At 45.0% G+C, this 27,194-nt stretch overlaps 1 protein-coding gene across 1 annotated transcript; it reads right to left on the reverse strand.

Annotated features, from left to right (window-relative positions):
- Nucleotides 1-429: 429 nt before the first annotated feature.
- LOC311104835 (cohesin subunit SA-2-like) lies at nt 430-27,043 on the reverse strand. Its single transcript, XM_084146765.1, has 32 exons — nt 26,915-27,043; nt 24,566-24,694; nt 24,404-24,482; nt 23,814-23,957; nt 23,421-23,594; nt 23,025-23,229; nt 22,767-22,918; nt 20,972-21,045; nt 20,715-20,838; nt 20,492-20,590; nt 19,669-19,748; nt 19,470-19,577; nt 18,865-18,976; nt 18,633-18,750; nt 18,455-18,558; nt 18,240-18,332; nt 18,038-18,127; nt 16,238-16,441; nt 15,944-16,014; nt 15,445-15,613; nt 15,152-15,244; nt 14,811-14,985; nt 14,414-14,553; nt 12,672-12,773; nt 12,178-12,326; nt 11,650-11,778; nt 8,618-8,844; nt 7,948-8,200; nt 7,147-7,254; nt 6,433-6,559; nt 4,237-4,314; nt 430-3,031 (listed from the first exon to the last, which is right to left on the reverse strand). Exons 2-32 carry the CDS (start codon nt 24,607-24,609, stop codon nt 3,008-3,010), a joined length of 3,849 nt encoding a protein of 1,282 aa, XP_084002891.1. The 5' UTR covers nt 24,610-24,694; nt 26,915-27,043; the 3' UTR covers nt 430-3,007.
- Between the last annotated feature and the right edge of the window lie 151 nt (nt 27,044-27,194).

Consider the following 27,194-nt stretch of genomic DNA (forward strand, 5'->3'; position numbering starts at 1 on the left):
TGGCTTTTTAGAATTATACCTACATGTCTACGATTTAATAGTAGGTGGCATAAGACTTTAAGACCAGTAGGTGGCATAAGACATTAACACGTTGTAAAACAAACGGAGTGTTGCCACAATTGACAATACTTTTCAATTCCAATCATTACAAGCCCCCGGTGTAGTTCAGTTGGTAGAGCATGGCGCTTCCAACGCCAGGGTTGTGGCCAGTATGAAAATGTATGCACTCACAAACTGTAAGTCGCTCTGGATAAGAGCGTCTGCTAAATGACTACAATGTAAATAGTGCACGGGGCTCTGGCCATAGGTAGTGTAGGGAATAGGGTGTTCTCATTTCTGAGGAGAGGCGATGAGTAGCTGTGGTTAAATAAACTAAAATTGTTTATTTTCAAACAATGCAAACTGATTAAATAGATCACAGCACTCATGTCGAGTTGGTTGACTTTTATTCAAAAAGTGACTGTCTCCAGACATGTACAAATCTGAGAGTGAGTGGCAATAGGATGGGGAACAAACAATATCGCGGAAGAGTGTGTATATATATATGAAAAAATGCAACATACATAAATGGCCAAAAACCGAAAAACACAACAAATGAAAATAAAGCTTGATGTTTGTTTTATATACAGTAAGGATCAAATAAAGGAATTATACCGATGTAGTGGTAGTTAGTGACAAAACAAAAGCCACAGTAATTTTTACTCCAAAGTATTTACTTACATGAAATAATAATTAGGTAAAACACACACAGGCTGTTATATCTACTTCATCGACATCACATCTGGGCCATCTTTAATGTTTTCTGTCATCATAACACCAATAATCACCTTTCATGGTTACCTCTCTGACACGGAAGAATAGTGAGAAAAAATGATTTAGGACCTGTCCAGAAACATACCTTACAACCCTCGACCCTAGTCTCGCGAGGCCATCCTTCCAAATCTCGTCTACAGAAGCTTTCCAAGGCTACCTCAACCCTTAACCCCTAGGTGCTAGTGTAGATCTGAAGTAATCCGATGGGTATAAGCAATACGGTAGTAGCTTCACCTTTCCCCCCTGATAGACTAGCTGGGATGAAGCCAAATTGCTTATACCTTACTTATCCATTCCTATCAGATATACACAGGTACCTATGGGTATAGGCACAGAATTACTAGAATAGGCAAAAACGACACAGACCAGAGCAACTTTATTCTAGTAATACTATTTCTATGGGGCTAGGGGCAGTTTCTTGGACAGGGGAGTTGATTTCCTTCCACTATAGCATGTTTAAGGCTCAGGCATGGAATGATTAAAGTAGATAGATTTACCTCAGTAGACAAAACATTTCATTAAAACTTATGGACGACATAATAGTTAATGTCACATTTAAGCTTTGTCTAGCTGCCAGAGTGCTGCTGCTGTTGATAAATGTCCCAAATGGCACCCTATTCCCTATATAGTGCACTACTTTTGACCAGGGCCAAGAGGGAATATAGGCCCTGGTGAGGGCACTAGGGTTCCATTTGGGATGAACCCAACCTCAACCTTTCTATAGGATTAGAATGATGACTGGCTTTAAGTTAGTTATACAGCTTCATATTGTGGAGTTTCGCGATAGGACATTATTACTCATGATGTTGAAGGTGAAAACCATAAAGCTGAGATTTCACAAGTCAAATTTTTTTTCTCCATGATGAGTCCAAACTAATTTACACTTAGGAAAAAAAAGGTAGAAACCCCAAGACGTTATTAAGACGAAGAAAAAACAAAAATACAAATTTAAAAATCTTCCTTGCCGCATGACTACACATGCTTTTCATTTCAAACAGTTTTACTTACACATTTCTGAAACCTTAACTTTTTATGTTGAACATTAATTTAAAAAATGCAGTTATAAAAACAGCACCGATTCATATATAACTTTATTTAAAATTTAGAGATAGCTATTTCAACAGTAAATGTGCTGGATTTTCTGGAGAGGGAGAAATGTATTTTCTGTGTATTAACATGCTGCTTGCTTGTCTCCGAGTCAGCACAGCGGTGGCACTACCAGAGAGAAAATCGCCTCGCTGTCCGTCGGGAGAGAAGTCTCTACAGATGGGGAGAAGGGTCCAAATCTTTGGGTAAGCTTCAGGACTTGTGTGACAGCTTAGTTCCTTGTTAAACACTGGGCCTGCGTCCCAAATGGCACCCTATTCCCTAAATAGTGAACTACTTTTGAGACGCACCCTGGGCCTCTTCTCAGCAACCTCAGGGGTCCTCAGTCAGACTGAATAGAAACACCGGACCCACACACAGTCGGATATGACGAAGAGACCTTCAAGAAACTATCCTGAAGCATTTACAACCGTGTGGGGTTATTTCTACTCGTTTCGTATGAAGGAATCTGCTCTTGGAAAACAGTTATGCCCTTTACTTGGACCAAGGGTTGGATGTGTGCAGCTACATCCATTACCATTACAGCTGATCTATTCAACAGGTCACCAACAGAACCACCAGCAGTTGTCATCACAACCACAGAACCAACAGATTCTACTGACAGTCCAACACGGGGGAAAGGAAAACAGCATAAAGACCATGTCCATCCACTAATACCACAGCACTGCTAGCTAGCTTTCTACTAACAATCTGTTTATAAATTACTACACCACACCGGGTTACTCACTATACTAGCATAGAGACAGGGTTAGAACACATTGAAAAACGAAAGGCTCTTACGTTAGAACTCATTTCATCTCCAGTTGGAAGAAAAATAAATCATTCTAGAATTATGGAACATTCTTCAGACTAAACGTCTCGAGGATTCCTCTAGGTTTGGAACTGGTTTGCCACTAACTGAAAGGGGAAAGCTTACCCAAGGATTAGAAAAGTATTTTGTTTTCATTCAGTCCCCTCTGAGCGAGCAACACTGTGTGTGTGTTAGACCATGGAGGATAAACCAGAGAAAGAAGACTCCTGATCTGCATCTTAACTTCTCCATAAATACACTATGCCTCTCCTCTTCTCTCCGTCTACAAAGACCAGTTTAAAACATGGACACTCCAAGGACCTGCAGAGAGAAAAGGTGTCATTACACATCTGTAAAAGCACTTAGCAACAACATTTACATTTTAAATTTTAGTCATTTAGCAGACGCTCTTATCCAGAGCGACTTACAGTTAGTGAGTGCATACATGTTTATTTTATTTTTGCTCTACCAACTGAGCTACATCCCTGCCGGCCATTCCCTCCCTTACCCTGGACGACGCTGGGCCAATTGTGCGCCGCCCCATGGGTTTCCCAGTCGCGGCCGGCTACGACAGAGCCTGGATTCGAACCAGGATCTCTAGTGGCACAGCTAGCACTGCGATGCAGTGCCTTAGACCACTGCGCCACTCGAGAGACAACAACATGCCTTAGGTATTATTATAGTGAGGCTGAGCCACCCTTCCAGTATTGGGATTGTGTGTTTGAATGCAGCGCTGGCTGTCAATGCTTGGATTTGATTGTCTCCGAGCAGAAATGAAGCATTTGATTGGCACGGAGTAAAATTGTTTCCCCTCAAGAGAGGCATTTACTTGTTTTAACGTTTTGTTTTCCTACCGTGTCGGACAAAGTAGCCTATGCGGCGTTAGTTTGTATCTTATGCATGCTAGCTTGTTGCTGGTCCTCTGTAGCTCAACTGGTAGAGCACGGCGCTTGTAACGCCAGGGTAGTGGGTTCGATCCCCGGGACCACCCATACACAAAAATGTATGCACGCATGACTGTAAGTCGCTTTGGATAAAAGCGTCTGCTAAATGGCATATTATTATTATTATTATTATTATATTATTACTAGACCCCACCCCTTTTCGTCATCTTCCTGAGGGGAACTTCCCAGGCTTTCCAACAGAAAAAGCGAAAGGAATGTATTCAACCAAATCAGTCTTCAGCATTTAATCCCTGGGATCGAACCTCAGGCTGTAGTGGCGCCTTAGCACTGCGGTGCAGCACTTTTGACCGCTGTGACACCCAGGAGCTCGTTACATATTAGATTCTAGGGCACAATATGTGCTTTAAACATAGCTAGAATTCATATAGGTTGTATTTCAATCAATTAAAAAATATATATTATTTTCTGGTGCTCCTAAATTTCATCGAGGTGCTCCTAACTTTAAGTTGGGAGCACCAGTATTACCAGTGAAAATGTTTAATTTAGAGCCCTGTGTATGTATAAGGAAGAGTACTACTATAAAGTAATAATGGTTATGAGTATAAAAGAAGAGTTACTTACAGACTCGTCCATGATGGAACCAGGGTCAAAGTAGTCTGGTTTCAGCTCTGATCTCTCTCTCCTGTTCTTAGAGGGGGGCTGGAGAAAGGAGAGAGAAACAAATATGAAAACATTTTAATTCTACCTATATGAGCTGATTGTGATAATTATACACTGAACAAAAATATAAAACTCAACATGCAACAATTTCAAAGATTTTACTGAGTTACAGTTCATTTAAGAAAATCTGTCAATTGAAATAAATGAATTAGACCCTAATATATGGATTTCACATAACTGGGAATACAGATATGCATCTGTTGGTCACAGATACCATAACAAATCTGGTGTGACCACCATTTGCCTCATGCAGCGAGACATCTTCGCATAAGAGTTGATCAGGCTGTTGATTATAGACTGTGGAATGTTGTCCCACTCCTTTTCAATGGCTGTGCAAAGTTGCTGGATATTGGCGTGAACTAGAACACGCAGTCGTACATGTCGATCCAGAGGAACCCAAACATGCTCAATGGGTGAAATGTCTAGCGAGCATGGGACATTTTCAGCTTCCAGGAATTGTGTACAGATCCTTGCGACATGGGGCTGTGCATTATCATGCTGAAACATGAGGTGATGGTGGCAGATGAATGGCACGACAATGGGCCTCAGGATCTCATCACGGTATCTCTGTGCATTTCAAATTGCCATTGATAAAATACAATTGTGTTCGTTGTCCGTAGCTTACGCCCATACCATAACCTCACCGCCACCATGGGGCACTCTGTTCACAATGTTCACATCAGCCCGGTACATTTGAAACCGGGATTCATCCGTGAAGAGCACACTTCTCCAGCATGCCAGTGGCCAAAGAAGGTGAGCATTTGCCCACTGAAGTCGGTTACGACTTCCAAATTCTCTAAAGCCGGGTGTACACCACCATTTTGACCCCGATGTAGCTATCCTAGACACGTTTGAGATCGGAGACAGAATCCGCATGTCGTTGCCTACTCGGGGCACGCGGCCATCACCGATGCTCGTTTAATGTGAGCAGGTCAGAGACGCAATCTGGGGGCTACCGATCTAGTCTTTGAGCCGTCCCAGACGTCCCGATATTGACACAAAATCGGCAATGCTCTTGTAGTGTGAGATGTGCAACGACAAGTTTTGAGAAGGGTGATCAGAAATAGCCAAATGAGAGCTCGCCAGAGAAGAAGCCAGTGAGATTACGTTGTGTCGCATCACCCAGAATGCGTAGACTCTCGCACAGGAGCCATGACTACTACTAGTATGCATTTGTACTTGCCTTTAAAACCAAAGCATCAAATTGTTACAGCTCTGAAGTTCACAAGCAACGTTACTAAATTCAAAATGTTGGCTAGATACAGTATTTCAACTCTGTATGGCAAGCGTGAATGTCTGAAAACGTTTGAGGCTGCTGTGAGCCACAGCTCGTTGTAGCTACATTCAATCTAATCACATCACATTGTTTTCGCAAGACAGTATGGTATCGACAATCCTCAAGACCAAATGAAGAATCTTGTAATGTGTGACCCGTCTGTGCCACATCGTTTAATGTGTGCGCCACGAAGTTGGCAAGACAAAAAAAACTACAGGAAAGATGGTCGTTTAATGTGAGAGGTTTAGCGATGTTAGGATTTTGAAAGTCGTGTAGCATACACCCGGCTTAAAATGACGTTGGAGGCGGCTTATGGTAGAGAAATTAACATTAAATTATCTGTAAACAGCTCTGGTGGACATTCCTGCAGTCAGCATGCCAATTGCACGCTCCCTCAAAACTTGAGACATCTGTGGCATTGTGTTGGGTGACAAAACTGCACATTTTAGAGCTGCCTTTTATAGTCCCCAGCACAAGGTGCACCTGTGTAATGATCATGCTGTTTAATCAGCTTCTTGATATGCCACATCTGGTCAAGTGGATTGATTATCTTGGCAAAGGAGAAATGCTCACTAACCAGGATGTAAACAAATTTGTGCACAACATTTGAGAGAAAAGCTTTCTGTGCGTATGGAAAATTTCTGGGATCTTTTATTTCAGCTCATGAAACATGGGACCAACACTTTACATGTTGCGTTTATATTTTTGTTCAGTATATTTAGTGTTTCTTGACAGAGATATTTCTGGATCACCACATAATTCGCTGTAAAAGGTTTTAAAAACCAAAAGCCATGTGTGTAGTAAAAGGTCAAAGGTCTCACCAGGTCGATGTCCATGGTGTCAAAGTCCATGCCCTCGTTGAGATCTTCCATACGACCCTCTGATGACATCATCACATCCTCTACGATAGGCTCCTCATCCTCCTCCATCAGCCCTGTACCACGCCGACTACACACACACCATAATTAGTACATTCAAATGACCATCAATATAGAGTAGCAGTACATCAACTGGTTAGTCCACAAAGATCTGAAAAGGAAGTAGCTCTTACATGACCTGTTGCAGGTTGGTCCTGAGCTCGGGGTTAGGGAGGGATGGGGTGTGTGTGTGTGTGTGTGTGTGTGTGTGTGTGTGTGTGTTCTTACATGACCTGTTGCAGGTTGGTCCTGAGCTCGGGGTTAGGGAGGGATGGGGTGTGTGTGTGTGTGTGTGTTCTTACATGACCTGTTGCAGGTTGGTCCTGAGCTCGGGGTTAGGGAGGGATGGGGTGTGTGTGTGTGTGTGTGTGTGTGTGTGTGTTCTTACATGACCTGTTGCAGGTTGGTCCTGAGCTCGGGGTTAGGGAGGGATGGGTGTGTGTGTGTGTGTGTTCTTACATGACCTGTTGCAGGTTGGTCCTGAGCTCGGGGTTAGGGAGGGATGGGGTGTGTGTGTGTGTGTGTGTGTGTGTTCTTACATGACCTGTTGCAGGTTGGTCCTGAGCTCGGGGTTAGGGAGGGATGGGATGGGGTGGGTGTGTGTGTGTGTGTTCTTACATGACCTGTTGCAGGTTGGTCCTGAGCTTGGCGTAGTTCATGGCTCTCTCCTGCTGCTGACGAACCTCCTCCTGCTGCCTCTGAGCCAGCATCCACGTCACCTGGGTACTACACACACACCACAATAGGTTAGACAACCACACTGGTGCTTCAGGTATATGTCAAAATATACCTGAAAAGAACGAGAGCAGAGAGCGAGACGGGAGGAGAGAGAGAGCGAGACGGGAGGAGAGAGAGAGAGCGAGCGAGCGAGAGACGGGAGGAGAGAGAGCGAGACGGGAGGAGAGAGAGAGCGAGACGGGAGGAGAGAGAGAGCGAGACGGGAGGAGAGAGAGAGAGCGAGCGAGCGAGAGACGGGAGGAGAGAGAGAGCGAGGCGGGAGGAGAGCGAGAGCGAGACGGGAGGAGAGAGAGAGCGAGCGAGAGACGGGAGGAGAGAGAGAGCGAGACGGGAGGAGAGAGAGAGCGAGACGGGAGGAGAGAGAGAGAGCGAGAGCGAGACGGGAGGAGAGAGAGAGCGAGAGAGAGACGGGAGGAGAGAGAGCGAGACGGGAGGAGAGAGAGCGAGAGACGGGAGGAGAGAGAGAGCGAGCGAGAGACGGGAGGAGAGAGAGAGCGAGCGAGAGACGGGAGGAGAGAGAGAGCGAGCGAGAGACGGGAGGAGAGAGAGAGCGAGCGAGAGACGGGAGGAGAGAGAGAGCGAGACGGGAGGAGAGAGAGAGCGAGAGCGAGACGGGAGGAGAGAGAGAGCGAGAGCCGGGAGGAGAGAGAGAGAGAGACGGGATGAGAGAGAGAATCTTACTTGTAGTCGATGGGTGTCTGGTGGAGTTGTGGGGTCTGGGGGAGTGTGTGTGGGTGAGGCTGCTGCTGGGAGTCTGAGGGGAGGGCGTACACTCCCATGTAGCTGTCGTCTCTCCCCCGTTTGACCTCCCCCCTCATGTCCCCCGGACCTCTCATCATGGTGGAGGTGAGGTGGGGGGAGGGCATCATCACTGGAGTCTGCATGGTCTGGTGCTGCCACGACACATCTGTACTGCCGCTACTGCTCTCCTCAGCTAGAGAACACACACACCGTTAAACACACACACCGTTAAACACACACACACACCGTTAAACACACACACCGTTAAAGACACACACACATCTGTACTGCCGCTACTGCTCTCCTCAGCTAGAGAACACACACCGTTAAACACACACACACCGTTAAACACACACACACCGTTAAAGACACACACACCGTTAAAGACAATTCTGAAAGGGTTGGATGACTGTAAGAGATGCAGTGAGCACTTCCCAACAGGCTAGGTGATTTCAGCCATAGAGCCTACATCATCTACCTACCAGGGGTAACAGTGTTTACAGTAGGAGATGACCTCAGACTGGGACAGATATCAATACTTTTGTCCTCTCTAACATGGCCATGACGTGACCACAGACTGACTTCCAGACTTCCCTGGTCCTGTAGCTACCTTCAGGCAGTTTCCTCTTGGCTGCAGCGACGGTAGCGGTGGGAGTAGCAGCCTTGGTCTTCTTGGATCTGACAGACGACCCTCTGGAGGAGTAGCCAGAGACCACAGACATGTTGTCATCATCTCCGCCAGCCTGGAGGGAGTTCCTGTAGGAGATGAGAGGCAGCCAGCAGTCTTCTCTCTGGAGGGCCATCTGGAAGGTCATGAACCGCTCCAGATACATGTGACTACAGGGGAGAGAGGAGAGATGTTACACACACCTTACACATGTTCATACACACACACACACACACACACACACAACTAAACATAAAGTCATATGTCTGGGAGTGGACACAGTCCTCTTGTCCTGCTTAATGATATCATACGAATGACATATCAGTCTAGTCAGTCTACAAACACTTCAGCGAGCAGGCCTTCCTAATTGACCTGGCCCAGGTATCCTGGATGGATATAGATCTCATTCCGTCAGTAGAGGATGCCTGGTTGTTCTTTAAAAGTAATTTCCTCTCAATCTTAAATAAACATGCCCCATTCAAAAAATACAGAACTAAGAACAGATATAGCCCCTGGTTCTCCTCAGACTTGACTGCCCTTGACCAGCACAAAAACATCCTGTGGCGTACTGCATTAGCATCAAATAGCCCCCGCGATATGCAACTTTTCAGGGAAGTTAGGAACCAATATACACAAGCAGTTAGGAAAGCAAAGGCTATCTTTTTCAAACAGAAATTTGCATCCTGTAGCACTAACTCCAAAAAGTTTTGGGACACTGTAAAGTCCATGGAAAATAAGAGCACTTACTCCCAGCTGCCCACTGCACTGAGGCTAGGAAACACTATCACCACCGATAAATCTACAATAATCGAGAATTTCAACAAGCATTTTGCTACGGCTGGCCATGCTTTCCACCTGGCTACCACTACCCCGGCCACCAGCTCTGCACCCTCCGCTGCAACTTGCCCATGCCCCCCCCCGCTTCTCCTTCACACAAATCCAGACAGCTGATGTTCTGAAAGAGCTGCAAAATCTGGACCCCTACAAATCATCTGGGCTAGACAATCTGGACCCTTTCTTTCTAAAACTAGCCGCCGAAATTGTCGCAACCCCTATTACTAGCCTGTTCAACCTCTCTTTCGTAACGTCTGAGATCCCCAGAGATTGGAAAGCTGCCGCGGTCATCCCCCTCTTCAAAGGGGGTGACACTCTAGATCCAAACTGTTACAGACCCATATCCATCCTGCCCTGCCTTTCAAAAGTTTTTGAAAGCCAAGTTAACAAACAGATCACCAACCATTTCGAATCCCACCATACCTTCTCCGCTATGCAATCTGGTTTCCGAGCTGGTCATGGATGCACTTCAGCCACGCTCAAGGTCCTAAACGATATTATAACCGCGATCGATAATAGACAGTACTGTGCAGCCGTTTTCATTGACCTGGCCAAGGCTTTCGACTCTGTCAACCACCGCATTCTTATTGGCAGACTAAATAGCCTTGGTTTCTCAAATGACTGCCTCGCCTGGTTCACCAACTACTTCTCAGATAGAGTTCAATGTGTCAAATCGGAGGGCCTGTTGTCTGGACCTATGGCAGTCTCTATGGGGGTGCCACAGGGTTCAATTCTTGGGCCGACTCTTTTCTCTGTGTATATCAATGACGTCGCTCTTGCTGCTGGTGACTCTCAGATCCACCTCCACGCAGACGACACCATTTTGTATACATCTGGCCCTTCATTGGACACTGTGTTAACAAACCTCCAAACGAGCTTCAATGCCATACAACAATCCTTCAGTAGCCTCCAACTGCTCTTAAACACTAGTAAATCTAAATGCATGCTCTTCAACCGAACGCTGCTTGCACCCGCCCACCCGACTAGAATCACTACTCTCGACGGGTCTGACCTAGAGTATGTGGACAACTACAAATATCTAGGTGTCTGGTTAGACTGTAAACTCTCCTTCCAGACTCACATTAAGAATCTCCAATCCAAAGTTAAATCTAGAATCGGTTTCCTATTTCGCAACAAAGCCCCCTTCACTCATGCTGCCAAACATGCCCTCGTAAAACTGACTATCCTACCAATCCTTGACTTCGGCGATGTCATTTACAAAATAGCCTCCAACACTCTACTCAGCAAATTGGATGTAGTCTATCACAGTGCCATCCGTTTTGTCTCCAAAGCCCCATATAATAAAAAAATAAATAATAATAATAATAATAATACCCACCACTGTGACCTGTATGCTCTTGTTGGCTGGTCCTCACTACATATTCGTCGCCAAACCCACTGGCTCCAGGCCATCTATAAATCACTGCTAGGCAAATCCCCGCCTTATCTTAGCTCATTGGTCACCATAGCAACACCCACCCATAGTCTGTGCTCCAGCAGGTATATCTCACTGGTCATCCCCAAAGCCAACACCTCCTTTGGCCGCAATTCCTTCCAGTTCTCTGCTGCCAATGACTGGAACAAATTGCAAAAATCTCTGAAGCTGGAGACACTTATCTCCCTCACTAACTTTAAGCATCAGTTGTCAGAGCACCTTACCGATCACTGCACCTGTACACAGCCCATCTGAAATTAGCCCGCCCAACTACCTCATCCCTATATTGTTATTTATTTTGCTCATTTGTACCCCAGTATCTCTATTTGCACATCATCTCTTGCACATCTATCATTCCAGTGTTAATACTAATTGTAATTATTTTGCACTATAGCCTATTTATTGCCTTACCTCCACAACTTGCTACATTTGCACACACTGTATATATATATGTATTTCTGTTGTATTTTTGACTTTGTTTTGTTTTACCCCATATGTAACTCTGTGTTGTTGTTTTTATCGCACTGCTTTGCTTTATCTTGGCCAGGTCGCAGTTGTAAATGAGAACTTGTTCTCAACTGGCTTACCTGGTTAAATAAAGGTTAAATAAAAAAATAAAATAAAAATAGTCATCACTTATCTCACACACACACACACACACACACACACGTGTCTGATTAGGAGAGGCAGAGGAGGGTGTACTCACACAGTCCTCTTGTCCTGCCTCATTAGTTTGGAGGAAAACTCAGAGAGGATGTCTAGAAAGGCCAGGTGAAGAGGAGGGTTGCCCTCTCCCTGGGGACTGGGCTCCTTAAACGCAAACTCTATACCATCCCTGGAGTGAGACGAGGGAGAGAGAGGTAGAGAGGGGAGGGAGAGAGGGGGGCGAGGTAGAGAGGGAGGGAGAGAGGGGTAGAGGGGGAGGGAGAGAGGGGGAGGGAGAGAGGGGGAGGGAGAGAGGGGGAGGGAGAGAGGGGGAGGGAGAGAGGGGGAGGGAGAGAGGGGGAGGGAGAGAGGGGAGCGAGGTAGAGAGGTAAAGTTTGCGTTCAGAAAAATGAGCTATCTAGCAGCACAAGTAGATACATACATTAACTAGTCCTATGTACAGCTCACACCCATCATATGCTAATCATGTTCAATCGTGTTAAAAAGCTGGAGTATTTATCAGCTGGTTATTTTAAGTCGTGTACAATAAAGCTATCAAGAGAAAGAGAGATCAGAAGAGGACACTGACTTGTGCAGCATGGCGATAGCATCTCGTGTTTTCACCTGGTCCAGACCAAAGGTGAGAGAGAAACGTCTGGCCAACTCCTTGATCCCACAGAACGCTGAGGACGAGCGGTCAAAACCTGTCCCCAACTCTGACAACATCTCATTGAACAACTGCAGGAGAGAGGGAAGAGAGGGAGGAGAGAGGGAAGAGAGAGAGGAGAGAGAGAAGAGAGGAGAGAGGGGGAAGAGAGGAGAGAGGGGGAAGAGAGGAGAGAGGGGGAAGAGAGGAGAGAGGGGGAAGAGAGGAGAGAGGGAAGAGAGAGGAGAGAGGGAAGAGAGAGGAGAGGGAAGAGAGAGGAGAGAGGAGAGGGAAGAGAGAGAGGAGAGATGGGTGAATAAATGTGTGGAATGAAGACATTGCTCTTCCAATCTGATTTGTTCCAAAAAGTCTGGAGAGATGAAATAAAATTCAAACCAAGATCTAGCTTGATAAAAACAACAGCGTGTGTAACCCACCTGTTGTAGACTGAGGATGAGTGTCTTGGCACATTGGATCTTGTCTATCTGTCTGGTCTTAGACATGGTCTCCTTGATGATGTCACCATAGTCATTATAATACTAGAGAGAGAGTGGAAGACAGTTCAGCCACAAGTCAAAGTCTCTTACAGGAAAAACAGGACTTCTGATACATTGCAACCAAGCAGTACATGGGAATGACTCTGGTAATGATCTGGTGTGGAGGTTAAATGAGTGTCATAGGCAAGAAGAGGTAATCGCCATAGAAATAGAATCTATAGAACGGGCCTCCACATTCACATCAACGATGGGATAATGTGTGGACTGATAACCATTGCGAGTGTACCGATGAGTTTAACAGTCAAATTCCCAGGGTTCGAGGTTCCAAGTCTTTTGTATAGATTATATTTCTATGGTCATAACTGGGTAAAGACAGACAGGTGAGTGTTTCTCCATTCTTACCCTCATGTACTGTTTAAAGATGTCAGTAACAGACAGGTATTTAAAGGTAGGATGCCATTCTTACCCTCATGTACTGTTTAAAGATGTCAGTAACAGACAGGTATTTAAAGGTAGGATGCCATTCTTACCCTCATGTACTGTTTAAAGATGTCAGTAACAGACAGGTATTTAAAGGTAGGATGCCATTCTTACCCTCATGTACTGTTTAAAGATGTCAGTAACAGACAGGTATTTAAAGGTAGGATGCCATTCTTACCCTCATGTACTGTTTAAAGATGTCAGTAACAGACAGGTATTTAAAGGTAGGATGCCATTCTTACCCTCATGTACTGTTTAAAGATGTCAGTAACATACAGGTATTTAAAGGTAGGATGCCATTCTTACCCTCATGTACTGTTTAAAGATGTCAGTAACAGACAGGTATTTAAAGGTAGGATGCCATTCTTACCCTCATGTACTGTTTAAAGATGTCAGTAACAGACAGGTATTTAAAGGTAGGATGCCATTCTTACCCTCATGTACTGTTTAAAGATGTCAGTAACAGACAGGTATTTAAAGGTAGGATGCCATTCTTACCCTCATGTACTGTTTAAAGATGTCAGTAACAGACAGGTATTTAAAGGTAGGATGCCATTCTTACCCTCATGTACTGTTTAAAGATGTCAGTAACATACAGGTATTTAAAGGTAGGATGCCATTCTTACCCTCATGTACTGTTTAAAGATGTCAGTAACAGACAGGTATTTAAAGGTAGGATGCCATTCTTACCCTCATGTACTGTTTAAAGATGTCAGTAACAGACAGGTATTTAAAGGTAGGAGGCCATTCTTACCCTCATGTACTGTTTAAAGATGTCAGTAACAGACAGGTATTTAAAGGTAGGATGCCATTCTTACCCTCATGTACTGTTTAAAGATGTCAGTAACAGACAGGTATTTAAAGGTAGGATGCCATTCTTACCCTCATGTACTGTTTAAAGATGTCAGTAACAGACAGGTATTTAAAGGTAGGATGCCATTCTTACCCTCATGTACTGTTTAAAGATGTCAGTAACAGACAGGTATTTAAAGGTAGGATGCCATTCTTACCCTCATGTACTGTTTAAAGATGTCAGTAACAGACAGGTATTTAAAGGTAGGATGCCATTCTTACCCTCATGTACTGTTTAAAGATGTCAGTAACAGACAGGTATTTAAAGGTAGGAGGCCATTCTTACCCTCATGTACTGTTTAAAGATGTCAGTAACAGACAGGTATTTAAAGGTAGGAGGCCATTCTTACCCTCATGTACTGTTTAAAGATGTCAGCTCCAGTGTTCATCTCTACTACGTTATAGATGATGAGTTTACAGTAGCCCGCCAGGAGGTTACGTCTCTTATGAAGAGCCTCTATCTTCGCTGCCTCGTCATCCTGCTGGCCATCTGTAGAGAGATACAACAGATAGTCACACAGACAGCCACAGAGCTCTTATGGGGAGCTTCTATCTTGCTGACCATTTAAAAAGGTAGAACCAGGAACACATAACCCATAACATCACAGACTGTCACAGGGCCAGACAGTAATGTCATTCCTTTAGCAGGGTCTTGTTGGTTAGCTATGGCCAAACAAGAGCTATTTTCAAGTGCAAATAAGCAATCCTACTGGAAAAGTGTGTGTAGCGGTGTGTGTGTGTGTGTACCAGTGCTGCCGCTGTCATCGTCCTGGTCTATGAAGACATGGTGCAGTATGAAGGACAGTAGTTCTGTCTGTAGAGAGTCGTCAGGACTGTAGACCAAAGGTTCCAGCTGCTCTCTGCCTCCTGATACCATCTGATGACTGAAGACTAGCAACACATCACACAGGATGGTGAACGCCTGGGGAGGGGGGGGGGGAGAGACGGACAGTTGGTTATCAGTATTCTGCCTCCTTGGCCACGTCTTCCTCATCTCAATGGGGTTGTATGGGGATTCTGAGAATTTCATGTTTGAAAAGAACCTGATTTAAATAACTAGGCTGTGAATAGCTGCTACAGGACAGTACCTGTTCCTTGACGGTTGTGTTGACGTTGGTGAGGTAACGTTGACACATCAGACAGAACATCCTCATCTGTTTCCTCAGGCTCACCATGTCCTCCTACAGCACCATTATTACATGATCAAAACACATCCTCCTAGATTACATACACATGAGTGAACCATCAAAAGACTTGCTGTATAAACCTTGACTAACTCTCCAACTGCCTCCCCAATGTCATTTTCCTAGCTACCAAATAATACCCAACTGAATGAAAAGGCTCTGAGCTGCCAGCCAGCTGAGAGGGGAGTGTTACATACCTTTCTGTGGCTGCCCTCTGAGACCTTTGCTAGGTGCCAAAGGATGACATAGTGGGTACACTGTAGAGCATGGACCACTATCTGCTCTGGCATGTCTCCGTTCTCAATGCCTGTGTTGAGCAGCTTGAAGTTACTGCTGAATAGATCCCACTGGGACAGGTCATGGGCACTGGGGGAGAGAGTTAAGATCCTCAGGAGCCAGTCCAAGAGAGCGAAGGGGGAAAGAGATGGTGGAGGAGAGAGAAAGGAGGGGGAGGAGGAACAGGAGAGGATAAAGGTAGAGGGGGGTTAGAGAGGAGGGAAGGAGAGAGGAGAGGAGTTAGAGAGGATGAGGGGAGTTAGAGAGGATGAGGGGAGTTAGAGAGGAGGAGGGGAGTTAGAGAGGAGGAGGGGAGTTAGAGAGGAGTGAAGGAGAGAGAAGAGGAGAGGTAGGAGGGGTTTGAGAAAGGGAGGAGAGAGAAGAGGGGGTTTGAGAAAGGGAGGAGAGAGGAGGCCTTACTTGTGGAAGGCTGTGATTCTCTTGAGAGTTGACAGGACCTGGTAGGCATCATCTTCATCAGGCTCTTCACCCTGAACACAGAGATAGATCAGTGTCAGTATCAACTACACACAAACTGGTCCATCCCCCTAATTGTAAAAGGAATAGACTGGAGGTAGAAACTCCCTCTGTGAGCTCTCTCCTACCTTGTATGAAGTCCATTAACAGTCTGTTGAATTTGTCCACCAGTTCATTTTTCCTTTCCCTCCCCTCCCCCCTCATCACTCCCCTCCCCTCCCCTCTTCTCCCTCTCACCTCTTGTAAGAAGTCTTCCAGGAGTCTGTTGAATTTGTCCACCATTTCATCGAGCAGCTGTGACCTGGCGATGTCCACTCTGTTAAAGATGGTGAACTCCTCGTTGCTGAGAGCGTGGTAGGTCTTGGAGCACATCTCCAACACCTCGGTGTCGGTGTGCTTCTCCACCATCTCCCTGATCTGACGCAGCAACGCCTCCAAGTGCTAGAAGAAGAAAGCGAGGGAGTAGGAAGGTAGTGGAAATATGTTTCAGAGATGTCTTGCATTTGATATTTTGCAACTTTTGTGCTGTCATTTTGTCAAGCTGAACAGTGCTTTGAATTAGACTATAGTATAGGGTTGGGGGTTAGAGTTTGAATTAGACTATAGTGTAGGGTTGGGGGTTAGAGTTTGAATTAGACTATAGTATAGGGGTTGGGGGTTAGAGTTTGAATTAGACTATAGTATAGGGGTTGGGGGTAAGAGTTATAGTCAGGGTTCATACACATTTTGCCAGATGGAATTTTATGACTTTTCCATCACCAACAATTGGCTATTAATTTAAGCATAATGTGGTTTGACAGTGGGAGGCTGCGCTCTGATCCCATGAACCATCTACTGTTGTTGAGCAAGGCACTTCACCCCCACAAAGTACAATACCTGTTAAGCAACTGTATAAAACCCATGTGGTCAACCCTCAGTCTGGAGAGATATTGGGTGTGCAGGCTTTTGATCCAGCCCTGCTCAAACACATCAGAGCCGCTCATTTTTAAAAATGTGGTTTGTTAGAGGGGGACTGGACTAAATGCCTGCACACCCATTAGCTCTCCTGGAGGATGGTTGACCACCCATGATGTAAAAACACTGCAACATTACAATGAAATACTTATGCCTTTTGAATAATTCGCTCATTCAATAACTCAAAGCTCAAAAGGCTATGGTAGGCTACACATTTTTTTAAATTAAAATCTTAGCTACATTAGAACCAATTACTGCAGGTTGACTAGCATCTATTGAGTTGCAATGTCCCATACATTGGACGCCCAAATCAACTGGAAGTATCTACAAAACAAGTTTTGAAGCCACATAATCCAGAAATATATGTTCACGATTCTGTAATTATTTTGATTCACATGATTCAATTCAACTTGATTGAACCAAATACCAACTAATACAATGAAGTTAGTTAGTTTTAAATGATTGTTTAATTGAATCAAAATAATATATTTTTTAAAGTAAATGAACTTTGTATGGCCTTATTCGCGACTGTCGGGGAAATGACAAATTAACAGCCTACATGCTAATAATAGCTAAACAGTTAACTAGAGGGTACAAGATGTGTTTTGAATTGGCTACCTAGTCAGTCTGTTCTCCATCATATTTTATAGGCCGTCTACCTGCTGCAATGTCCGGTCTCTCTCTCCTTGAGCACCGGCCCACTGGTCTCACACACATGCAGGTGATGCGCTACAGTGTCATTTTGATCCTGTCTGAATGTTCTATGGTGTAATTTAGATCCTGTCTGAATGTTCTACGGTGTAATTTAGATCCTGTCTGAATGTTCTACGGTGTAATTTAGATCCTGTCTGAATGCGCTACAGGTTCCTTTTGTTCCTGGCTGATATGTTGATGCCTGGAAAACACCTTTTTAAAATTCCATGATTTTTCATGACCATACGAAGCCTGTATAGTGTAGGGTTGGGGGTTAGAGTTTGAATTAGACTATAGTATAGGGTTGGGGGTTAGAGTTTGAATTAGACTTTAGTGTAGGGTTGGGGGTTAGACTTTGAATTAGACTATAGTATAGGGTTGGGGTTAGACCTTCTCCAGTCGTCCTGTGGTGTAGATATCCAGGTCAAAGAACTGAGGAAGCTGCAGCAGGTTGGTCACCTTCTCTGAATCTATGGAGTACTGGAACAAAGAGAGAGAGCGCACACTCACACACAGTACTGCAGGCAGGGGAAACAGACTACAACACAGGTTTACTAGAGAGGGTGGTGGGGGTGAAGGTGTAGTGTCCTACCTTGGCCAGCAGAGGGGGCAATGCCACAGCAAACAGTTCCGTCATCCTGGTCCTGTCATCTAGCTGGGTCTTCTTCTCCTTCGCTGTCATTACCTGGGGGAGGGGGGGAACAAGAGAGAGACAGACAGAGAAATAGTTGCCGTTACTGTTTTGCTAAGTGGAAGGCAAGAAAAAGAAGCTGTGAATCTTGATGCCCAGTCTAAAAAGTGTCTCACCCTCTTCCCGGTGCCGCGGCCTATGGGCGGGTGGCACTCTGCAGCCTGGCGCACCGTACACAGCATTATCTCTATGAGAGCTGTCTCCTGTCTGTCTGTCAGGGCTACACACACACGAGATACATTAGAGGCCAGGTATAGGGGTTATGGGTCAGAGGTCAGGGGTTAGAGATCATACCTTCCTCCCCTGGTACGGGATCATCCAGTAGCAGGCTGGTCATACACTCCCAGTCCTTGAGCAGGTCTGCCCCACTCTCCCACAGAGAGTCCACCAGGTACGCTGCATGCTCATGGAGCTGAGATACACAGACAGACAGGCAGGGTGTGGGTGGGTGTATTTTTTCCCCAGTAAGTATGCAGCATGTTCATGGAGGTAGAGACAGAGTGTGTGTGTGTGTGTGTGTTTGTACCTCGCTCTCCAGGAAGAAGAAAACAGTAGTTTTGATGAGGTTGGCGTTGGGGCTTTGTCTTCCTCTCCTCTTGGGGGCGCCCTCCTCTTCCGGCTCCCGCGTACTGAACAGTCTGAAGAGGAGAGAAGAAGAGTCACTAGTATTAGATTTAGAAATAGGAAACAAACTATATAAACCTGTCTTCTAGACACTAGCCCAGACTACATAGAACAGACTAGGAATATGTCTATGCCAGAAAAAACATATCCCAGATCTACCAACCTCTCTCTCCTTCCTTCTGCTTTTCTCAAGTTCTCATGCCTGTACTCTCTCCTCCTCCTCCTCCTCCTCCCACTCCCGTTCTCCTCCTGCCTGCCCCTCTCCTTTTCTAACCTCTCTACCTTCCTGTCTTCAGCACTGCTGCCTCTATCTCGCACTGTTCCAGGGAAAGAACCAGACATGGGCTTCTTTAGCATCACATTTGACATTTTGCAGGACAACCTCTTGAGATGCACCATATTGTTTTCAAGAGAGTTTTGATTGATTGATTTGACTTAAGAGAAAAGACATGAAGAATGTGTGACAATGGATTAAATAAAAACAATTATAAAATAAACAAATCCTACTTCTTGAAGAGGAACTCCCCGGCAGCTATAGCGACCGGTCGGTGGGCGGAGTAGACCAGGTGATAGACGTTCTCACAGTCCTCTGGGCTCAGTACCTCATCTGTACTACTGTAATACACACACAGTACGGATTAAACACACACACACACATTGAATACACCTCCGTATCCACTGTGATATCTGAACTGTAACAACTTACTGTAGTACAAGAGTGAGCAGTTTAATTGCTTGTACTGCGACATCATACTCCTTGTCCAAAGTCATGGAGACAATGCGGTCCTGTGAAGAGAGGAAATGAATGATAAAGATTTAGCTGAAATACCTCTACTCAAATTCAACAGGGCATAGTAGTGGTTTAGGCAGGAAATACACTACATGGCCAAAAATATGTGGACAACTCCTCGTCGAACATCTCTTTCCAAAATCATGGGCATTAATATGGAGAGTTGGTCCCCCATTTGCTGCTATAACAGCCTCCACTCTTCTGGGAAGGCTTTCCACTAGATGTTGGAACATTGCTGCGGGGACTTGCTTCCATTCAGCCACAACACCATTCAGCCACAACACCAACGGTGCCACGTTGAAAGTCACTGAGCTCTTCAGTAAGGCCATTCTACAGACAATGTTTGTCTATGGGGATTGCATGGCGGTGTAATCGATTTTATACACCTGCCAGCAACGTGGCTGAAATAGCCGAATCCACTAATTTGGAGGGGTGTCCACATACTTTTGTATATATAGTGTACCTACTCAAAATCAACAGGGCATAGTAGTGGTTTAGCTATAGTGCATCCAGTATGGTTGAGTGGTTGTAGAACATGGTCTTGTGTGGCTCAGTTGGTGGAGCACGGTGCTTGAAACGTTTAATTCCCGCTGGGGCCACCCATATGAAAATGCATGAACGCACTGCTTTAAGTCGCTTTGGATAAAGAGTCTGCTAAATGGCATTGAAAGTTATGAAAGTTGAGCCTTGAGGTAATTAGTTGTAGTGTGTTGATGTGTCCACCAGGTGGCGCTCTCACCTTGAAGCGGCTGGTGAACAGTTCCAGTCTGGTGTTCAGTTCTCTGTTGTAGTAGAGACCCTGCAGCGCTGTCAGACACTTCAGACGCACCTCGCCTTGCTAAAAACACACACAAGTTTGAATTACACACACTTTAACACGCACATACAAAGTTGTTAGAATTGCACACACTCCTAACTCACGCAACGCACGCACACCCTCTCGCTCCCTCTCTCTTCCTCACCTTGTCGTGCATGGTCCAGCCTACATATTTCAGGTAGCTGTCGTTGAGGAAGGCGTCACTGTAGAGCTTCATCCACATTCCAATCTCCTCTATAGTGATAGCTCTGATCTCTGCTATGGCATCACTGCAATACAACACACAACCGTAATCATCATCATCATCATCATATCTTCTATACAGAGGGATAAAGTATCTCAAATGAAATACATCCAATCTATGATCATCGCTATGATGGAAACAATGTACAGGCCACGTACCGATATCGGTGTACAAACACACCCTTGAATATCGCATTCATCATGTTTTCAATTTCGTCCTGATTTTCTTGAAGCTGAAATTAGAAGAGATATCAGTAAGAAAACATTTTGATCAGGGTTCATCAGGTTGGACATTATTTACCAAGAAAATCAAGACAACCAAACATTAGAGAAGAGACAGCTAGTATAGTTATCAAGACAACCAAACATTAGAGAAGAGACAGCTAGTATAGTTATCAAGACAACCAAACATTAGAGAAGAGACAGCTAGTATAGTTATCAAGACAACCAAACATTACAGAAGAGACAGCTAGTATAGTTATGAAAGCATTGAGGTGTATAATTACAGTGTAATGTTGTTCTGGTGTGGTTGTATTAGTAGGAGGAGCCAACAGTGTTTCATGTTGTTCTGGTGTGGTTGTATTAGTAGGAGGAGCCAGCAGTGTTCCATGTTGTTCTGGTGTGGTTGTATTAGTAGGAGGAGCCAGCAGTGTTCCATGTTGTTCTGGTGTGGTTGTATTAGTAGGAGGAGCCAGCAGTGTTTCATGTTGTTCTGGTGTGGTTGTATTAGTAGGAGGAGCCAGAAGTGTTTCATGTTGTTCTGGTGTGGTTGTATTAGTAGGAGGAGCCAGAAGTGTTCCATGTTGTTCTGGTGTGGTTGTATTAGTAGGAGGAGCCAGAAGTGTTTGTTGTTCTGGTGTGGTTGTATTAGTAGGAGGAGCCAGCAGTGTTTCATGTTGTTCTGGTGTGGTTGTATTAGTAGGAGGAGCCAGCAGTGTTTCATGTTGTTCTGGTGTGGTTGTATTAGTAGGAGGAGCCAGAAGTGTTTCATGTTGTTCTGGTGTGGTTGTATTAGTAGGAGGAGCCAGAAGTGTTTCATGTTGTTCTGGTGTGGTTGTATTAGTAGGAGGAGCCAGAAGTGTTTCATGTTGTTCTGGTGTGGTTGTATTAGTAGGAGGAGCCAGAAGTGTTTCATGTTGTTCTGGTGTGGTTGTATTAGTAGGAGGAGCCAGAAGTGTTTCATGTTGTTCTGGTGTGGTTGTATTAGTAGGAGGAGCCAGAAGTGTTCCATGTTGTTCTGGTGTGGTTGTATTAGTAGGAGGAGCCAGCAGTGTTCCATGTTGTTCTGGTGTGGTTGTATTAGTAGGAGGAGCCAGCAGTGTTCCATGTTGTTCTGGTGTGGTTGTATTAGTAGGAGGAGCCAGAAGTGTTCCATGTTGTTCTGGTGTGGTTGTATTAGTAGGAGGAGCCAGAAGTGTTCCATGTTGTTCTGGTGTGGTTGTATTAGTAGGAGGAGCCAGAAGTGTTCCATGTTGTTCTGGTGTGGTTGTATTAGTAGGAGGAGCCAGAAGTGTTCCATGTTGTTCTGGTGTGGTTGTATTAGAAGGAGCCGGCAGATGGAAGCCCAGTGGGACATAGTGTTATGTAAGCCAGGACACAGCCAGATGCCAGCTCAACCACAGGGCCTAGCAGCTAGTGGTAGAACAACCCTTTACTCTCTCTCTCTGACTGTAGGCTAACTGACTAGTTATGCTCCTCAGGCATGTCTTCAAGCATCCTCAACTCTAAATGTAATACATATTTTAAATTGGAACACAACTCGTTAGGCTGCTGCACCTTGGGTAACGTGTGAGTGCAGAGAGTGTTTTATTAAGCAGGTTCTCAGAAGCAATGAGCAGTCAACCCTAAGGAAAATGTGAGCCAAACAAACCTTAAACCAAGGGCCCAAGAAGCCTAACCCAGTTCCCAAACACTGACCCCCTAACCCAGGAGGAGCCTAACCCTGACCTCTCACCTCTTTGCGTTTCTGCAGCAGTAGCTCCAGCCGGTCGTTGGCTCTCTTAGCGACCATCTTGTTTCTCTCTGTCTCGTACTGCCGCTGGGTGTTGTCCATATTGATGCTCAGGTTCAGAGCTACATTCACCAGGGCTGTCATCAGTTTCATGGCTACACAAACACACAGTTAATCAGTGTACCTGTGTGCCCAGGGGAGAGGGAAATAACCGACAAATACAGACAGACATATCCCCTCACCTCACCCACTCTCTATTACCTGCCAGTGTGCTTGTGTGCCGGAAGGCTCGGACCTGTGAGTCGGACAGTCCGGTGAGGAGGGATATGACCGTGTCCATCAGGTACTCATCATAGATTATGCTGTACTGACACTGTCTCACCAACACAGCAATGAACTCACAGAAACTACCCTTAAACTTCTTCCACAGTGGACCTGCCATGGTCAGAGGATAGTCTCCGCTGTCCTATAGAGGGGAAGGAGGAGGGTGGAGAGAGAGAGAATGTTTATGGGAGTTATGGGTTCTCTATTGCATGCAACTCAAAGAGAGGGTAATGACATCTAAAACTGAATCAATCAACTGGGACATTTCAGGTCACCGACTAAACTTTAACCCAGAGTAATGCACTTACCAAGTCTCACACAAACAAAACCTACCTCGTCAAACTCCTCTGTCATCCTCCTGATGATCTCAGAGTTCTGCATGTTCCGGAACATCTCTCCACTGACCACTCCTTTACAGCCAGAACACTGGATGAAGAAGTTGATCAGGTCTAGCAGAGCCATGTCCCTGTCGTTTTTATACGCCTCAATCCAGTCATCCACCACAGACTGGAGCCAGGACAAACAACAGCAGAGATAGACAATAAATAGAACTAAAATACAGTCACTGTGGTTCAACTCCAATAAAGATGTTCTGGTCATTAGATAATCAAGAACTGTTGATAATCAAATAAACTATTGGCCTGTTAAGGCCCAAGCCACTTGTGTGTAGACTCACATACACACTAAGTGTTTCACACACAGTAAATGTTACACACACACACTGACCTGCATGGCGCTCTTTCCCATCTTGACGACCTCAAACAGCATCAGGTTCTCCATGCCATTCTCCTGATAGTGGCCGTTCATCCTCCCTGCTCCCCCCGCTCCCTTCCCCTTCTCCCCTGCCGCCTTCTTCCCCTTCTTCCCCCCCTGGGATGGAGGGAGGGATGGAGAGAGAAATCAATAAAGGGTTAAACAGCATAATGCTTACTAATATGGCTAGAGACTGTTTATTTGGCTTGGTGCGGAGAGAGTAGCTTGAGGATGAGGCGAATATGTTGTTGTTGTGTATAGCGTGGGGAAGAGGTTATAATCTGATGTTGTATAGCTTGAGGAAGAGTTTATAATTGTATTTTGTGTTGTATAACTTGGGGAAGAGGTTATCATATGATGTTGGGGTGTGTATAACTTGGGGAAGAGGTTATCATATGATGTTGGGGTGTGTATAACTTGGGGAAGAGGTTATCATATGATGTTGGGGTGTGTATAACTTAGGGAAGAGGTTATAATATGATGTTGGGGTGTGTATAACTTGGGGAAGAGGTTATCATATGATGTTGGGGTGTGTATAACTTAGGGAAGAGGCCTGGTCGTACCTTTCCTTTGGTTGGGTTGATACTGACATCAGGAGCCTCCGAGAAGTCTGTGTCTGAGGAGAAACGGGTGTCCGAATCCCTTTTTGGCAAAAACACACACAAATTAGAAACAGTCTGCTGCATGCCTGTTGACACACACACATCATGGAAGTAGCCACTTACTGAGGATAGTGGAACTCTGACGGTAACTCTGGTGGCGCTATCATTTCTCTAACATGTCTGATTCAACTCAAATAAGAACAGACTTCAGATCCTCAGTGTCCACAAGGCAGTGGAACGGTAGCATAAGACCTGGAGGAGAAAACAGAAGAGGAAGAGAATGCAATTCAGAGAAGACAGGAGAGAGGAGTTGTATGATAACCTGCGGCTAAACGTCTACAACATACACATTGCATCCTCTTGAACAGGCCTCAATATCAGCCAGTGGCTGAAATTTACAAAAATACTCCTTTCACATGGTAACAGGGGGCGGGCTCTATCTCCTGTTATGCTCAGCTGTGGGCTCATAGGCTCTCTCGCTTGGTTTCCAGGAAACGTCACCCAGGGCTGGACATTGGCCATATAAGGGAGTGTCTAATCCACCCTCCGCTAGATATCCTAACCAATCAGAACGAATTATCAACACCAGTGGACATATACAAGGCAAATAGCAGGGCGTCGAGAGAGTGGCATACTCAACCATTATTAACCAAATTATTATATTTAAAAAATCACAAATAGTATATTTTTTATGAATCAACAATATTGTCAATACTAGTATGTCGTCAGGACAGGTGTGTTGAACTACAGGAGGCCAAAGTGAACCTAGCAGCGACCCTATCCTGGGTGTCTTAATGACGGTCGGGGCATACTGTACTATGAACGATTACAGTAGATGTGGTGTGTCAATCCGAAAAGGAATTGTAACGACCAACGAGAAATTCATTGTACTGTACAATAAAACTGCTCGTGTCTGTACATATAACCGGTTTGTGCTTTTTTGCTGGATTGCAGGTTGAATAAAGTTTTGCGGGGGAGAAGTGGGGCATCTAACCTCACTAACCAGTGAGAAGTATGGAATGAGTAATACGTGGATTCAAACTCAACTTTAAAACGCTACTGTAGATAGCTAAGTACTTGAGAGAATATCCCATGGGCTCGAATTAGAACGCGTGAATTCCAATACACAATCGACTTCTTACATTGAATCTAATAGCCATTCTTGCTAGCTAAATTCATACATTACGCGTTTGAAATTGGGTCAAATACAGCCAGATGCTAGCAGTGTAGCGTACAATACAGCTACAACTGTATTGCAAAGCAATAAAATAGCATTAGCAAGCAACATCCTGTGTTTCTTATTGCATAAGAGGAGACAATCGCGAGTCAGTATTCGCGCCGGCGGTTGACTAGACGGGAAGCCCTGATGATGGGGACTGAAAAAGTGGCGCCAAACATGGGTCCATGGTCAACACAAAGCGCGTAAAAAACTACATTATCGATAGCTGCCGACGTCGAAATAACCGACGGAGAGCATCCTGAACTAGGCTAACTACCGTTGGCTAAGTAATGTGACAGCCGCTCTTGGGCTTGCTCAGTCAAGAATTGACACCGGTATCCTGGCGAGGGGTTGCCCGGACTGGCTTGCCAAAGAGCTAAGCTAGCTAACTAAACATCAGCTGTCATCAGAACGTCACCCTTAACGTTACGTGCATGAAAATAACAACTTGCCTTCCGTGTATAACATTAAACCAAGAGTTCAAATTGTATCCTTGCAAGTAACGTCAGTACCCACTTTTCTGTAAGCTAACGTTACAGTACAAACAAGGAAAAAACACTCGGGAAAATATATCCATCTTGACTGAGTAGCTAACTAACGTTAGCTTAGCATAGCTGCAGCTAAGCTACCATTCTCCATCTTGTTAAGTTAGCTAGCTAGTTTCCTGGCTAGTTAGCTAACTAGCCATGTTAGCGTTAGCGCTCCGCCCTAGCCCGCTGGCTGCAATCGAACGGAGTTCAGATAGCCAGCCATCTTCTCAATAAAACAGTGGATATTTAGCTAGCTAGCTAATACGATGTGGCCCTCAAAGTTCATGTAAATATCTAAGTTAGCTTGTTTTGCAACACACTTGTTGTGGAGCAACAATACAACCATTTAGTTACATAAAAACACCTCGTCCTTACGTCCTCCATCTTGCCCCGGGAGTTCCGATACTGTACCTAGCTAACGTTAACTCCCCAGCGGAAAAACATCTATTGGACGTAAACAAACACTATGTTACATATTATCCTAGCTAACTAGCTAGCTACGTTTCAATTAAGTGGGTCTACTTTTCGGTATGCGTAACATAGATTCACGATAAACTAGACAAAAAGTAGCCTACAGCGGCTGGTTTACGACTTTCCGTAGCTAGCAGTCTCCGCACTTCTAGCCTGTTAGCTAGCTAGCTAGCTAGCATGATAGTTAGCTACCAACAAAATTGCTACAAACCAACTAACTTCGAGATTCAACTCCGCCATTTTATAACTTACCCCGTTATTCAATTTATTTCCCAACGAGTCACTATTTTGTTGAGTCGTTATTTGTTCTTGTATTGATATTACCACGATTTCCGCAAATGAGTTTGAAACTGGCGGTCAGAGGCTGTTTTGGACGCTCTCTCACACCGCCACTTGCTCCGTAGTAGGGTTTGTTGTTTCGACGACGAGGGGGGGAGGAAAACTCCTGGTGCACAGCTGCCACCTAGCGGCCAGAGGAAATACGTCCGATGCCCCGTGACCGTGAGGGATCTGACATCTAGCGGTTATTTAC

The sequence above is a fragment of the Coregonus lavaretus genome (assembly GCF_964263955.1).
Source record: "Coregonus lavaretus genome assembly, chromosome: 29".
Taxonomy (NCBI): Eukaryota; Metazoa; Chordata; class Actinopteri; order Salmoniformes; family Salmonidae; genus Coregonus; species Coregonus lavaretus.